Here is a 16,884-nt window from a genome sequence, read left to right on the forward strand (position 1 = left end):
ACCAATGATGAACAGGTCGTGGTTAATAATACACAATTGCTTGTTTACCTGCAGAAGACAACGAGTTTTTGGCAGATGACCAATCACTCGTGCAACTGCTCAAGGGAGCCTGCCTCACGCAACTGGGCCGATATCTGCAGGCAGAGTTGTGCTTCAACGAAGTGTGGCAGAGGTTCAGACAAACAAACACATTCATCCCAAAACTTAGCATTAAAAGCTGTTATTTTATTCGAGTAGAAATGTGTGTTATTTACAATGAGTGGTTCACAAACTCTTTGAGAAAAAATGAAAGGTAACATTTACTTGAATTGTAGTTAAATTTAAATTAAAACAATTTAATCATGTCCACACTGAATTCAAAACTTTTTAAATGTTGATGCTACATCATCACATCTTCCCTTCATCACTAGCTTAATTTTCCATTTTCACGCAACTTAATTGCCTTCTCATAAGCGGATATCTCTAGTTGCAGAGGCGTCCACTCATTATTAGCGACTTGGTTGCAAGCGACAGGTGTGGACGTGCCTTCACGAATGACGTAACACTGTTACGTCACTTGTGAGTGTTGACACATAGTCTTTGTCTTGGTCCTCGACAGCGAGAAGCGAATCAAGTATGATCACTTCTTGGTGCCGAACGCCCTGTATGAGCTGGGACAGCTACACCTCAAGCAGGGTCACCCGGAGGATGCGCTCCACTACCTACACCTCGCCAGGTAAGGAACCCCTGACCCCACACGCCACCCAAAACCACCCAGATATTTACGTTTAAAGAGGTACGAACACGCATCTATTCATGCATTACACATATATTGAAGAATTTTTTACATGAGAATTGATTAGTTTATAATTATCTGTTGTATGTGATGAGTTCAAATGAGTCCAGTTATCAACTTTTATTAAACCTAATTTGATCTTTGTTAATTAGCCCTAGTCCCTCACCCTTTTGCAGAAAAGGATTAGAGTTTCAGCATAACTGTCGTAGTTCATAATCAGAATCTAAATATTAATTTATACTGGAGGAATACGATGAGCTATACAGCTCTTTTTCACAGATGTCCAGTCGGGGCGGCTCATTGGGATCAAGTTATAACTTGCATGTCTCTGAGGTCTATAAAATATTATTCTGGCATTGATGAGGTAGCACACCCACAGCCATCAGGTTGTCTAATGTGGGTGCTAAAATATGGATTAAGGTGGCAGTTTTGGGCTCAGTTTAATTCTTGTGCTGGGCTCGGCACGTTGCCGAGAGGGGAACGTACTGGCGCAATCAGCAGCTCCGCGGCTGTCAGTGGGCTGCACGACTCTGTAAATAATTCCAGAGGTCCTGTGAAGGTTCTCCCCTGGATTGTAACGCCTCATAAAAATGACTGGATCTGAGTTTCTGTTGATTTTAAATGAAATCTTGCACCTCCTAGATACATCATAGATAACAGCCAAATCATTCAACATGTTCACGTTCATACTCTTTGGTTTTTTCGGTAAAGTCACGTAGATAAAACAAAATCTAAATAAAAGAAAACAACTAAATCAAATCACGACGTTTCGGAGGCAACACAAGCTTCCGTCTTCAGGTGGAACAGTCACAGCAAGATAGCTGCATCAAGTGGTAAGCTCCGAGACCCTCGAGCTTATATACAGGTTAAAGTGGGGGGGAGGACCCAAGCAGGGAACGACGACAAGGCCAAGTTAATCCATCTTTTGTTATATTGAGGGTTCGGGGGAAGCGGTGGTTCACTGCACGGGGGCAATGAAAAATGGTAAAAAAAGGCTGTGCGCTTGTAAGGTAGCTGAAGTTTTACTTGGTTTATGACATCTTTCCAGTGGTTGCTTAATTTAAAACCATCCTCTCGGTTGAAGTTGTGTCTATGTTTGTAAATCTGGATGGCTTCATGGACAAATCTTTGGTAATAACCGAGAGGTTTGCAGAGTACTTTGGTATCGGAGAAAACGATGTCATGAGAACCCGCTGTGTTGAGACAATGATCAGCCACGGCCCAAGAATTTATTCTGCCGTGTTTCAAATCTGATTTGTGCTTGCGAATTCGGTAAGAAATATGTCGTTTCGTCTCCCCGATGTAGCAATCACCGCAGATACAACTCAAATTGTAAACACCGGGGTACTGTAAGTCAGGAATGACATCCTTTATGGATGGGATTAGATCACGGATTTTGTGTACTGTATTGAACCGAACGTGGATGTTGTGTTTGTTTAAAAGTTTGGAAATCCTTTTGGTGACGCCTGCTATGTATTGCAGTGTGATGAGTTTGATCGGAGTGTCAAGTGGTTGCTTCTGTATGGTAGGAGAAACAGCTTGACGGATGATACGGTCAGAGTAACCGTTCATCTTGAGGGCTAGATGTACATGTTTCAATTCACTGGTCAGGTGGTGTTAGTCAGAAATGCAATGAGCTCTATGGTATAATGTTTTGATGAGATCATTCTTTTAAGCCGGGTGGTGGTGGGAATCAGGCTTCAAGTAGGAATCTGTGTGGGTGGACTTCCTGTAAACAGAATGTCCCAAAGAGCCATCAGTCCTCTCAAATAGAACATCCAAGAATGGCAGCTTGCCATCTTTCTCCACTTCCATGGTGAATTTGATGGATGGGTGTCTGGAATTGATGTGGTCTAGGAAATGGTTCAAAGCTGGGAGGCCATGTGGCCAAATGACGAAAGTGTCATCCACAAATCTCTTCCACAGGGAAGGACGAAGGGTGGATGTCTGGATGGCGTCTGATTCAAATTTCTCCATGAAAACATTGGCTATCACTGGTGACAAGAGGAAGCCCATAGGGGTACCCTCATTTTGTTTGTCGAAAGTGCCATTCCAGGTAAAGTAAGTGTTGGTGAGGCAGTGCCTAACCAGCGCAGGTACATTAGGGTTCAGTCCATGTTGGATCAAATCCTCAATTATTGTTATGGTATCAGGTACTGGGACCTTGGTGAACAGAGAAACAACATCAAAGCTGACGAGGATATCGTCAGGAGATAGAACAATGTCTTTGACCATAGGACACAATTGGGTTGAGTTAAGTACTGCTAAGGTGGTCTTGCCAGTGAAAGGGAGCAGAGTATCCGACTGAAAACGGGCTAGCTTGTAGGTAGGGGAGTTGATCATGGACACGATGGGTTGTAGTGGGGTACTTTCTTTATGGATCTTGGGAAGACCATAGAATCTGGGAGGTCTTGCAGCAGAGGGTTTTAGGGAGGGACGTTTGGTTGGTTCGATTAGGGAAGTCGAACTAGTGATGATCTTGTTGGTTTTTATCGTTAGGCTGTTAGTAGGATCACTTTTAATTTTTGAGTAACTCCCATCATTGAGTAGGTCCTGGATTTTGTTGTTGTACGAGTTTATATCCATAATGACAGTGGCATTGCCCTTGTCGGCCGAGAGGATGACTATATCATCCCTCTTTTTTAAATTCGCGAGTTCAGAGCGTTCGTTTTTGCTAATATTGCCGATGGGTTTCTTAGCATTCTTGAGAATAGTGGCTATTTCAGCTCTTGTAACGTCAGCTTGGATGTGTCCTATGCCTTTGAGGGCTACATCGACCTGAGAGATGATATCCTCTACTGGCATATGTTTAGGAGAAATTTGAATCAGACGCCATCCAGACATCCATCCTTCGTCCTTCCCTGTGGAAGAGATATGTGGATGACACTTTTGTCATTTGGCCACATGGCCTCCCAGCTTTGAACCATTTCCTAGACCACATAAATTCCAGACACCCATCTGTCAAATTCACCATGGAAGTGGAGAAAGATGGCAAGCTGCCATTCTTGGATGTTCTGTTTGAGAGGAGGACTGATGGCTCTTTGGGACATTCTGTTTACATGAAGTCCACCCACACAAATTCCTACTTGAAGCCTGATTCCCACCACCACCCGGCTCAAAAGAATTCTCTCATCAAAACATTATAACAGAGCTCATTGCATTTCTGACCAACACCACCTGACCAGTGAATTGAAACATGTACATCTAGCCCTCAAGATGAACGGTTACTCTGACCGTATCATCCACCAAGCTGCTTCTCCTACCATACAGAAGCAATCACTTGACACTCCGATCAAATTCATCACACTGCCATACATAGCAGGCATCACCAAAAGAATTTCCAAAATTCTAAACAAACACAAGATCCAGGTTCGGTTCAATACAGTACACAAAATCCGTGAGCTGATCCCATCCGTAAAGGATGTCATTCCTGACTTACAGTACCCCGGTGTTTACAAATTGAGTTGTATCTGCGGTGATTGCTATATCGGGGAGACGAAATGACATTTCTGACCGAATTCGTGAGCACAAATCAGATTTGAAACACGGCAGAACGAATTCTTGGGCCGTTGACTGATCATTGTCTCAACACAGCGGGTTCTCATGACATCGTTTTCTCCAATACCAAAGTACAATGCAAACCTCCCGGTTATTACCAAAGATTTGTCCATGAAGCCATCTAGATTTACAAACATAGACACAACTTCAACCGAGAGGATGGTTTTAAATTAAGCAACCACTGGAAAGATGTCATAAACCAAGTAAAAACTTCAGCTACCTTATAAGCGCACAGCCTTTTTTTACCATTTTTCATTACCCCCACCGCTTCCCCCGAACCCTCAAAATAACAAAAGACGGATTAACTTGGCCTCATCGTCGTTCCCTGCTTGGCTCCTCCCCCCCACCTTAACCTGTATATAAGCTCGAGGGTCTCAGAGCTCACCACTTGATGCAGCTATCTTGCTGTGACTCTTCCACCTGAAGACGGAAGCTTGTGTTGCCTCCGAAACATCGTGATTTGATTTCGTTTTTTTCTTTTATTTTGATTTTGTTTTATCTACGTGACTTTACCGAAAAAAAACAAAGAGTATGAATCCTTGCAGTCACGAAAGCTTCAAATCTAGAATTAATATTCACGTTCAATAGATATTTTGGGACCTGGAGCTAGTGTTGCTTAGAAATGTAACAGAAATAAGGGTGTGGTGATGAGTGAAGACCCGATTCAGTTGATCAGAAATTATCCGGCACACAATTATCCGGCTTCCAACATTATCTGGCGGTCCCAGGCCGATCCGGTGAAACCGGCATGTAATCCGACGATCGCCGGAAAACCGCTCCAAGCTGTAATAGTCTGGCGATCAGCATCTTGTGCGTGACAAAAAAAGTATCTATTCTTGATTTGTGTCAAATATTATATACGGTGCAATATAAACTACATACAACAACTTAAACAAAGAAAATACTGCACGTATATACATTTTTCATGACTGAGAACTACAGTAATACAAACAGGAAATTTTCAGTGCGATTCTTCGAAAAGTGTGTAATTCTGAGTTCGTTGGAGCGCCGTACTAAAGGCTGCATCAATCCAGCGATCGTCAAACACATGGTTGTTGAAACAAGAGCGTAGTGTTATGTACATCACCCTATGCAGAGTCTTTGAGATTGGAGTGGTAAGTATGGTACAGTAAATACAGTACATTTTTACAGTACGATGCTTATGTTTGTCTATTTGTATGTTTATTTTTGCCAATTTCACATAGTAAACAAATTTAAAACACAAAAAACATACACAACACCTAGAACATCGTGTTATACAAGAATGTGCAAAAATAAGATATATTTTTTTTTATAAAATACGTGATTATCAGACATTTTTTTTTAATCTGGCGCCCCCTTCCCCCCTACTCCACTGGATATGTAAGAATTAAGAATATTTTCCATTGGATTCTTCGATATAAAATAAGTGAATCCCAGAGACTGTCCCGTGCATCCTACAGGTGTAAGTGTAATATCTGTCCTCAGTTACTGGCACCTATAGAGGTGCTGCAAGACAGTTGTAGTCGTAATATGTTTGTGGATACGCTCAGGGCTGAAGTAAGGTAGACTAATGGAAAAGGAATCTATCCAACATATGCATAAAAGCTACAGAAAAATAAAAACTGATAACAGAAGACAAAGATCATTAGAGCAGGAAAAGTTTAGAAAATACAAGGAGATGAGATGACATGGGATTAAATAAGGGATTGGCCCGGAGACTGGGAGGGACACCACTCTCAGCATTGTTACATGGCTGGAAGTCACAATAGAGATACTTTTTTGAAGACAAGATTTAATAGTTTTGCTCTTCCCAGAACCAGGTTTTTCCTCACTTGCATCTTTAGCAGCAAACCCCAATGTGTCCATTAGAAGCTGACCGAAACTGAATTGACTTTCGGCCGAAACCGAAGCCGAAACCGAAAGTTTATCTACACTTTTGACTGAGACCGAAACAGAAAGGTACATAACCGAAGTTACCGAACACAAGATTTATGATATGTCATGATGCAATGCTACTTTAATTAAAAATGAATCTAGAACTAATCATTCAGAGCCTGCAGTAAGAGTCGCTAAATATCAAATCTTTAGGTGTTACTTAGTACAGGTAGTCCCCGACTTACGATGAGATGCATTACGACGACCCCATCGTAAGTCGAAAATATTCGAAAGTCGAAAATGGCCTAGCCTACCCAGGAGTCTTAAAGAATGGTGATAATTTAGCAAAACAGAGCAATTTACAGTACCGTACTGTTTAAACTATATACTGTATGTATTTATTAATTACAATACTGTATATGAATCTATAACCTATATGAACTGCAATTTCACAGGAAGTTTTTTCAGGAAACAATCCTATCTGCTATAAAAACTTTTAACATGCATTGAACGTATGTATCATATCGTGGTAACCCTAAAATTATATCGCTAAAGCTATGTATCATACATGCATTGAACATATCGTAACGTATCATATTCTACTGTACTCACCAAGATTCTGTCCGTTGTCTACATACTTGAACGATGTTAGGTTGTTTATGGCTACATTAACTTAGTTGTCGGAAGAAGAGGATGGCGATGATAAAGTACAGTATTGTACCTCGTACGCTGCTGCATTTGCCTGCCGCGCGAAATTAAAAACATTTTACAATTTTGTCATATCGCTATCGCCATCGTAAGATCGAAATATCGTAAGTTGGACCATTGTAAGTCGGGGACTACCTGTAATTATATCCAAACAAACGAATGTTGTAGTTAAGAAACAACAGTTTTTCCGCATTCAACCAGAAAGGCTGCCGTCTGTTGACCGGTCATATATACATTGGGGGCCGTCCATAAATGACGCCACGCGATTTTGGACGATTTTTGACCGCCCCCCCCCCCCTTCATCACACGACGTCACAAAAAGTCAGACCCCCCCTCTCAAATATGACATCACAAAGCTCTGTCCTCCCCCCCCAAAAAAAAATTAAACATGCTTCAAAATCGCTTTAAACTATTGTCATTGTAGTGCGTATTTAATGTGGCGCTGCATTCTGATGTAGGAGAACACGTTTATCAAAAAGTCTATTTAATTAAGTAGAAGGTGTTGTCTATATTTATTTAAAGTTGCGCATTTTGATGTGACGTCACATTTCTAACCCCCCCCCCCCTCGTCACACATCATCACAAATGTCTGACACCCCCCCCCCCCAGGTGCGTGACGTAATTTATGGATGGCCCCTTAGCAGACCATGGCTGCGGCTGTAACCTCGCTCCTAAGCTGCTGCTGTTGCTGACGTGTGTGTGTGTGTTTGCAGCCTATCGCATAGGCTTGCCTAGCGCCGACTGACCGGCCGATAGGCAGAGTGATAGATGTAGCACTAGCATTATATTCTAAAAATAGATCTTCGGTTGACGAATGACCGAAAGTCAATCAGTTTCGGCCGAAACCGAAAGTAAACCGAAAGAGGCCATTTGCCAACTTTTGGCGCCGAAACCGAATTTCGGTCGGCCTCTAGTGTCCATATGGCTATACTTTGCCCATTCGGTGTTGTGATCCGCCTCCTCCATCAGACTTTATCTCCCCTGCTGCAAGAACCCAAACTCTGGGCTTTTCCTCACGATGCAAACCAACACAAAGAATTACTTGTTTATAAAAGCTTAAATTTATGTATTATTACTTGATTTGAAGCTTTCGTGACTGCAGGAATGACTCTGGTTCTTTCGGTAAAGTCACGTAGAAATAAAATAAATAATAATAGAATACGACGTTTCGATTGCAACACAAGCAACCGTCATCAGGTGTGAATGAATGCAAGCTCGGAGAGAGACACATATTCAGAGAGAGACAACACGGACACGGAGAGAGACGCATACACAGAGAGAGACACACACAGAGAGAGACACACACATGGGGGAGAGACACATAGAAAGACATGCAGAGAGAGACACACACAGAGACAGAGAAACAACGCCTCTGTGACGAGGAATTTGTATAGAGGGGTGGGGGGGAGCAGAGAAATTAGCATGTCAATGAGAGCGACAGGGGGAGAGAAATTGGAAGTTTGAGAAAACACACCTAGTAAATCATATTCTTAGCTCTTTCGGTAAAGTCACGTTGAAGGGAAACAATAAAATAATAAAATATATATAAAACAATACAAATTATCACAACGTTTCGACCATAACACAAACGGTCGTCATCAGGTGTGTCGGTTTGCATTAATTTATTTATTTTTAAACGGTGTACTTATAAAAAAACGTCAGCGCCACGCGCAGCGATTTGGCAGTTTATTTAGAAGGACTTGTCCATCTATGTTCTGAAAAGAGGAGGGGGAGATGAAAAATTTATGTATGCTGTCTGAAAGCCACTGTAAGCGTGAACAATCAATTAAGACCTGAAATGGTTTATCAAATCTTTCCAATGATTGCTAAGCCAGAATCCATCTTCTCGGTTGAAATTGTCTCTGTGCTTGTATATGTGGATAGCCTCATGAACGAATCTCTCATGGTAGCCAGATGGCTTACAAAGAACCTCTGTCTTGGAAAAGTCAATGTCATGTGAGCCTACTGAATTATAACAATGATCTGCCACGGCCCAGGTGTTGGTCCTACCGTGTTTTGTAAACACCAGGGTACTGTATGTCCGGAATCACATCTTTTACAGACGGAACCAGATCACGGATTTTATGTAATGTGTTGAAACGGACCTGGATCTTGTGTTTATTCAAGATTTTGGAGATCTTTTTTGTGATCCCCGCAATGTAGGGTAAAGTGATGGTTTTGAAAGGCTCCTCAAGAGGGTCCTTCTTCATGGTTTGAGTGATAGCTTTGCGGATTGTATAGTCGGAGTAACCATTAGCCTTAAGAGCTTGGTGTACGTGCTTGAGTTCACTGCCTATGTGTTCCTGGTCAGATATGCATTGGGCTCTATGATACAGAGTCTTGATGAGAGAATTCTTCTGTGATGGATGGTGGTGGGAATCCGGTTTCAGATAAGCATCCGTATGGGTAGCTTTCCTGTATACAGAGTGGCTCATTGAACCATCTACTCACCTGGTATCGACAATCAAGGGTATTTCCCTGTCCCCAGACGACCTGCTTGTCAGTTTTGATGTAGTTTCCATATTCACCAAGGTTCCTGTACCTGACACCATCGCAGTCATTGAAGGACTAAACACTGAGGTACCCCCCCTGGTGAGACACTGTTTAACCAATACATACTTCATAATAACGGCTTTTGGGTTAGATCGCGTTTATTTATAAATGTGTCGTAACCCTCCACCACCCGACACGGCCAATCAGCAAAAAAAAAGTGTCACGTTGACAAAAGACAAATAATTCACTACTTTAGCCCACCGGTGTGTTGAAGAGTGAATCCACATTTACAGTTTGAGTACCTTCAACACACCGGTGGGCTAAAGTAGTGAATTATTTGTCTTTTGTCAACGTGACACTTTTTTTTTGCTAACCCAAAAACCGTTATGAATAATATTGGTCGCGAAAGCCTACGTGTTAAACAATACATACTTCACTTGGAATGGAACTTTCTACAAACAAACTGAGGGCACCCCAATGGGCTCCCCCCTATCTCCGGTTATAGCTAACATTTTCATGGAGAAATTTGAAACTGATGCCATCCAGACTGCCACTCTGCGCCCAACCTTATGGAAGAGGTACGTGGATGACACTTTTGTCATCTGGCCACATGGCCGGCCTGCTCTAGACCAATTCTTCGACCACATCAATTCCATACACCCAGCCATCAGATTTACCATGGAAGTAAAAAAAGATGGCAAGCTACCTTTTTTGGATGTCCTAATTAAAAAGAGACCTGATGGTTCAATGAGCCACTCTGTATACAGGAAAGCTACCCATACGGATGCTTATCTGAAACCGGATTCCCACCACCATCCATCACAGAAGAATTCTCTCATCAAGACTCTGTATCATAGAGCCCAATGCATATCTGACCAGGAACACATAGGCAGTGAACTCAAGCACGTACACTAAGCTCTTAAGGCTAATGGTTACTCCGACTATACAATCTGCAAAGCTATCACTCAAACCATGAAGAAGGACCCTCTTGAGGAGCCTTTCAAAACCATCACTTTACCCTACATTGTGGGGATCACAAAAAAGATCTCCAAAATCTTGAATAAACACAAGATCCAGGTCCGTTTCAACACATTACATAAAATCCGTGATCTGGTTCCGTCTGTAAAAGATGTGATTCCAGACATACAGTACCCTGGTGTCTGCAAACTAAGTTGCCTCTGTGGTAGTAGTTACATTGGCGAAACCATACGCCATGTCTCGGACCGCATTCGTGAACACAAAGCAGACCTTAAACACGGTAGGACCAACACCTGGGCCATGGCAGATCATTGTTATAATTCAGTAGGCTCACATGACATTGACTTTTCCAAGACAGAGGTTCTTTGTAAGCCATCTGGCTACCATGAGAGATTCGTTCATGAGGCTATCCACATATACAAGCACAGAGACAATTTCAACCGAGAAGATGGATTCTGGCTTAGCAATCATTGGAAAGATTTGATAAACCATTTCAGGTCTTAATTGATTGTTCACGCTTACAGTGGCTTTCAGACAGCATACATTAATTTTTCGTCTCCCCCCTCCTCTTTTCAGAACATAGATGGACTACTCCTTCTAAATAAACTGCCAAATCGCTGCGCGTGGTGCTGACGTTTTTTTAGAAGTACACCGTTTAAAAATAAATAAATTAATGCGAACCGACACACCTGATGACGACCGTTTGTGTTATGGTCAACGTCGTGAGAATTTGTATTGTTTTATATATTTCATTATTTTATTGTTTCCCTTCAACGTGACTTTACCGAAAGAGCTAATCATATGAATTACTGCAGTCACGAAAGCTTTAAATCAAAACCTAGTAAACTTAGAAATGTAATGCAATGCAACACAGAGAGTCGGCTAACACAACAGTTAACACTTTACCTGGTTGATTATGTTCTTCCAAAGATTGCTAAATTTGAAGTTAAGTGTGAGTCGATGTGGAAATCCTCCTCGTAGAGGTGGTTCAAACTTTATTTGAAGCTTTCGTGACTGCAGGCATTACTCTTTGGTTCTTTCGGTCAAGTCACGTAGAAATAAATAAATTAAATAATAGAATACGACGTTTCGATTGCAACACAAGCAACCGTCATCAGGTGTGAATGAATGCAAGCTCTTCCCCATGTGTGTCTATCTGTGTGTTTGTCTCTCTCTGTATATGTCTCTCTCTGTATATGTGTCTCTCTCCGAGCTTGCATTTATTCACACCTGATGACGGTTGCTTGTGTTGCAATCAAAACGTCGTATTATATTATTTATTTTATTTTCTTTCTACGTGACTTTACCGAAAGAACCAAAGAGTTATGTATTATTGTTAAATTATTTGCTTTATGAAGTATCCACTTAATCCAAGTAAATGCACAAACCTAACATTTTGTGTCTATGAACATATATTTCTTACATTTGTATTACCTCATGTTTAAGATGATAAATTCTGATATATGTTAATACTGCTTAATAGAGGGTTAAATCCACATGTTACATTCGAATATACTTGAAAAAGGCGTGGAGTATGCTACAGCATAGAAACATGGCTCACTTGTCAGAGTGCAGTACAAAGCTGTAGATGACCATAGCCACCTTTGGACTACCATGAAAATATCAGTTAAATGTGGGGCAAGGAGACCTAATTCAGACTTGAGGCCATGGTGGTCTCCTTCACAAGTTAGCACTGAGGTTGAATAAAGGCTAAACACACCCATGTCTTGTATGCTGTGGATGTATGTATGTTGAACTTCTTCAGCACTGTACGTAGCAAACCATCCTAATTGGAGGTGCGGGAGATGGACAACAAACGAAACACAAAAAATCAGTTCTAAAGAAATTAGTTTTCAATCTAGATTTAAAAGTGCATAGCTCCATTAGCTTCCTAATATCGGAAAGAAGAGCATTCCAGACAGCTGCATAAGCACATCTGAAAGCAGCGATTCAGTGACCATCTTTGTTTGATGGTTAGCCAAAAGCCGCTATAAGGATACCGGTGTTTGCGTGATGATTTATGCTCCTTGACAAGATAAAAAATGGTGAATTTTTGCAAGAACTTTGTGTGTAGTGAGTGCGACCTCATGTATTCGTGAGCCAATGTAGCTCAGCGAGAACAGGACGGACATGGTCGGATCTTGTAGTACCCATCACGACAAGTGCGAAAAGAATTTTACACGCTGCAGGTTGGTAATATTTTTGCCAGACGTCCCATAGCATAGTGAGTTTAAATAATCTAGCCTTATTGAACACGATGCTACTACATGCCACCGTGTTGGCTATGTCCCAACGCAATAGTGGTTGAATGTGTCGTAGAGCCCTGATATGAAACTTTACTATATTTTACACGTGGTGATCAAAAGATAATATTCTGGCCAAGTATGATGCCGAGGTTATTTAGACATCTATTGAAAATAAGAAGGGCCGAGGATTTGTCCCTATGGTACACCAACTCGGTACGGCATTGGTGATGACTGTTCGTCACCCAGCATGACGAACTGTTATTGACCATGTAGGTATGACTCAATCCACCCCATTGCCATACCTGATACACCGTACCTTGACCTTAGCCGCCCAATGAGTATCTTGTGGTTGATGGTGTCGAAGGCGGCTGAAAGATCGAGGCCACCAACACTGCTGCGCACCTATCATCCATGATCTTGCAGAGGTCATCAGTGATCTTTAGTAGAGCCGTCTCAGTGCTGTGGAACTTCCAGTATGCCGACTGCAACGGGTTGAATCTGCCCGTCACAGCGACGTGGGGAAATAATCACTTCAGACAAAATCGATAGTTTGAAATATTTTCAGATTTGAGATCAGGGGATAATTTGCGGGGTCACTGGCTCAGGCCAACTTTTTTTAAAGAGGGGTGTTACCTGCGCCATTTTGAACCAGTCTGGAAAGAGCCCACGCTGAACGAAACATTTGTCAGGTGGACAACCAGCGGCGCAAGCACGTCCAAGCATGATTTGGACTGTATAATGGTTGTAAAGTACATACGTGTGAGGTCTCGTACATGTTGCCGAGGTGGTTGTAAGCTGAGTGATGGCACACTACTCCGTGTGTGTGGCGCGTGTAAGCCATGTGTGCTTGTGCATATTTCCGTAGAAACAACTACAAGAACTACTCAATGGAATCACGCCTGCACTTCCGCCTGCACGCGATGCTCTGTGACCTCCAGGGCAGCTCCCAGGCCGACCTGAGAGGGGCGGCTGGGGCAGCGAGGCCCTCCCTGTGAACCTCGGCCTCTTCCTCTTCACCCTCCGCTATCCTATGATTTTTTTCCAAAATAGCCCAATTTTCTATAGCAGGAGGGGCAAGAGGGTCCTGCTGTATACGGATTTTGGCCAATTGCTATTCACAATATTTTATCAGAGGAAATTACACTATGGATAAGACAACACACAAACTTTGTCCACATACAATTTGCCAGCGTTATTTGTTGCGCTGCTCCTTACAGGTCAGAAGATGGCGGTCCTGAGCGCACCATTTTGCTTTCACCACCGCTTGGCCATCTATGTCCCGGTGTAGCTGAGTGATGGGCAACCTAGACTAGTTAGTGAGCCACATGAGCGGCCCCTCCTTCAGCTCAGTGGGCCGTAAGCTTTACATCTTGCTCGTGTATTAATCATGACCCCACGCATTACCCTAGACACACTTAGACCAGGCCACCACAAGGGGCTCCACAGGCCGCATGTGGCTTACGGGCCACAGGTTGACCACCACGAGTACTGTAGCTGGATCGCGCGCGGACAGGCATTGTCACATTATCTGGCGAAACAAAGACCATCGTCTCCCATTTTGCCCATGTCTCTACGTTGCTATGTTATCCTCACACAAGGTAATCATTGTAAACCAAGTGAACCTTCAGTGGATCCAGGCTTCTGTCAAATCATTGCAATTACATGCATGGGTTACTGGGATAGTGTGCAGTGTGATAACTGCTGTGCTAACATCGTATAGTGTCCATTTTAACTTAAATCTTGTGTAATCAGGTTGATGTATCATACAATTGTTTGTGACTATCATGTGTTTTATAGAAACAGCAATACCTGTGCCATTTTAGGGTGAATAGGAGTTGAAGCTATCTAATTTCATTCTCATCTCTGCTTAGCTCTTAAATGGGACCAAATATTTAAATGTTGTTTCGTCTTTAAATGAGCACTTGCGTTAAAAAAGTGTTTATTATTTTGCATATCTTTAAACTACGGTTGTGGTGTCGTGTGTGCATGCTTTGGGGTTTATGTACGTCCAGTTCAGTAAAAATTCTGAATCATTTAAACGGTTGAGCTCAGTTATCTAAATATTGGGTATGTAGTGCTTACCATGCTGTGATTAACCAGCAATCAGGCAACAGATTATCGCTTTTGGAATGGAGACCTGTTATTAATGGAGACCTGTTATTCAGACAGTTATTCATATTTATGACCATAGTTCAAATATTGCAATTTGTGCAAAGTGAATGCATTGTGGACATCTGAAGAATAGTGATGTTACAGGGTATTTAACATCTGCTTTCCAACTGCTTGGGTATATCCCTGGAAGCAAAATTATACCGTGTATGTTGCAATGCAATGATATTTTATTTGAAGGTTAAGGCTATGAGTGAGAGCTCATTGACTTAGACGTCAGAAGAAGCCATGAGAGTCGCTTCAGAGCTCTTCCCTTCGTATGTGCAGCAGAGGGGCTCTTGTGATGGCAAAGCTTGGCTCTGATTATTGATCTGTAGAAAATACAAATACACCAAAGCAAATGAATACTATTTATTGACATATAATAAATTTATATATAAAAAGTATTCTCTTTAGTCTAGATTTGAAGTTTTCGTGACTGCAGGGATCCATACTCTTTGGTTCTTTCGGTAAAGTCACGTAGGTATAAACTAAATTGAATCAGGACGTTTCGGGCGCAACACGAACGTCCGTCATCAGGTGGGACAACCACAGCAAGAAACAATTACTGCCCACTTCAATTGCTGCCCACTTCAGCAATTGTTTCTTGCTGTGGTTGTCCCACGTGATGACGGACGCTTGTGTTGCGCCCGAAACGTGATTTATACATACGTGACTTTACCGAAAGAACCAAAGAGTATTTTCTTTAGCTTTTAAAAAATCTGAATTATGCAGAGTGAAGAAGATTAATTTGTATGGTGGTAATTTTTTTAATATACCCTGCTGTCAGTAAAAATATACAGTACACTATCTTCATGTATATACGGTATGGATATAGTAAAAAATACATGCGTGTGTGCTTTGGCCATTTAGCTTCGATAGTGCTTATTTAAGTTGGTGTTTTTAGATTTAAGTCACTTCCTATGACAAGCGCCACAGAATAACGACTGGAGACTTTCTAGCCTCGACAGAAGACGTTCACTGGGGCCCAGGGGGAGTTGTAGTCGTGGCAGCAGCAGCAATGACGATCGGACGAAAGGAGCCAAGCTGACCAAGGCTGGAACTTGCGCTCCCACATTTGGCAGCTCTGTTGATGTACCCGGCCACGGCAACTATAGTAGCAAATCTTGACTTAAAGCGTTCGTGACTGCAGGAATTCATACTCTTTGGGTCTTTCGGTAAAGGCATGCACGTATGTTATCCAAATGTTGCAGTTGCAAAAAGCGATTTCAAATGTAGCAATACTTTCAGTCATACACGTTGCCTTTGCAGTATGTTACCACAGAAGTAATACAGATGCAGTAAAAAAGCTTACGTAAGTGTTGGTCACCAACAACATGTTGATCACGGGCATTTGTCGGTGTGTGTGCTTTGGAATTAGTTATGGTAATACATTTTGAGAACTTGGTATTAAAAGCAGTCTGAGGAATTTTTTTTCTCCAGATTAGTGCACTCTTTCCATGAATCCACCTATCTCCCTTATCGCCTTTGTTTCACTGGATGAGGATGTTGAGATGCATGGTCTATTTGAGATGGATTGACCCATATGTGTGAAGTCATAATATTCCCTGCAGAAATGCAAATTTAGAAAAGCACTTTGTTTCCGAATCCGTGTGACAATGTGTAAGCTACAAGCATATGTAACTGGTTAAAAGGTCACGCAACGCAAAGTCTACACGAGCAGGGTGGGGGAATTGGTGGGCCGGCGCCATCCGAGGCCTTGCTGGTGTGGAGAGTGCCGGCCTGGGGTAGCTCTCGCCTCAGCCCAGGCTCTTGTGCGCCTACATCATGAGCAACTCCTCCAGGGGGCGCATCGTGCCGCCCTATACCACGCCGCCGCGTCGAGCTACGAACTCGACTTACCCACCCCAGGCAGGTCTCCATCTCCGCCTTAGTGTCGTCGTCGTCGCCACCTGTTGAGTAGAACAGTGAGGCCCTCCTATGGGGGGTACCCCCCCCCCCTTCCCGCCACGGGTTCGCCATCGCACACCTCGGCTGGGCAACCGCTCCATACTTCACGACCTCACACGACTTAATATTATACTCCCTGCTTCATTGAGTCGGAGGTGCCCGTGCGATCATCGGTTTATATAAGTGTCTCTATGTAGATGGATATCTCGA

The 16,884-nt window shown here is 42.5% G+C and overlaps 1 protein-coding gene across 5 annotated transcripts in view; it reads left to right on the top strand.

Annotated features, from left to right (window-relative positions):
- LOC116951827 (tetratricopeptide repeat protein 39B-like) overlaps positions 1-16,192 on the top strand; it is a 113,315-nt gene extending 97,123 nt beyond the window's left edge. For all 5 annotated transcript variants that reach the window (XM_032970587.2, XM_032970590.2, XM_032970589.2 and 2 more), the window contains 3 exons: positions 55-172; positions 599-715; positions 13,481-16,192. In XM_032970587.2, the coding sequence (XP_032826478.1) occupies positions 55-172; positions 599-715; positions 13,481-13,610 (365 nt within the window). In that variant the 3' untranslated portion in view covers positions 13,611-16,192. The remainder of the gene's footprint in view (positions 1-54; positions 173-598; positions 716-13,480) is intronic.
- Positions 16,193-16,884: the final 692 nt, after the last annotated feature.

This window comes from Petromyzon marinus, chromosome 44 (assembly GCF_048934315.1).
Source record: "Petromyzon marinus isolate PM22_M1 ecotype Great Lakes invasive population chromosome 44, UKy_Petmar_22M1.pri1.0, whole genome shotgun sequence".
Taxonomy (NCBI): Eukaryota; Metazoa; Chordata; class Hyperoartia; order Petromyzontiformes; family Petromyzontidae; genus Petromyzon; species Petromyzon marinus.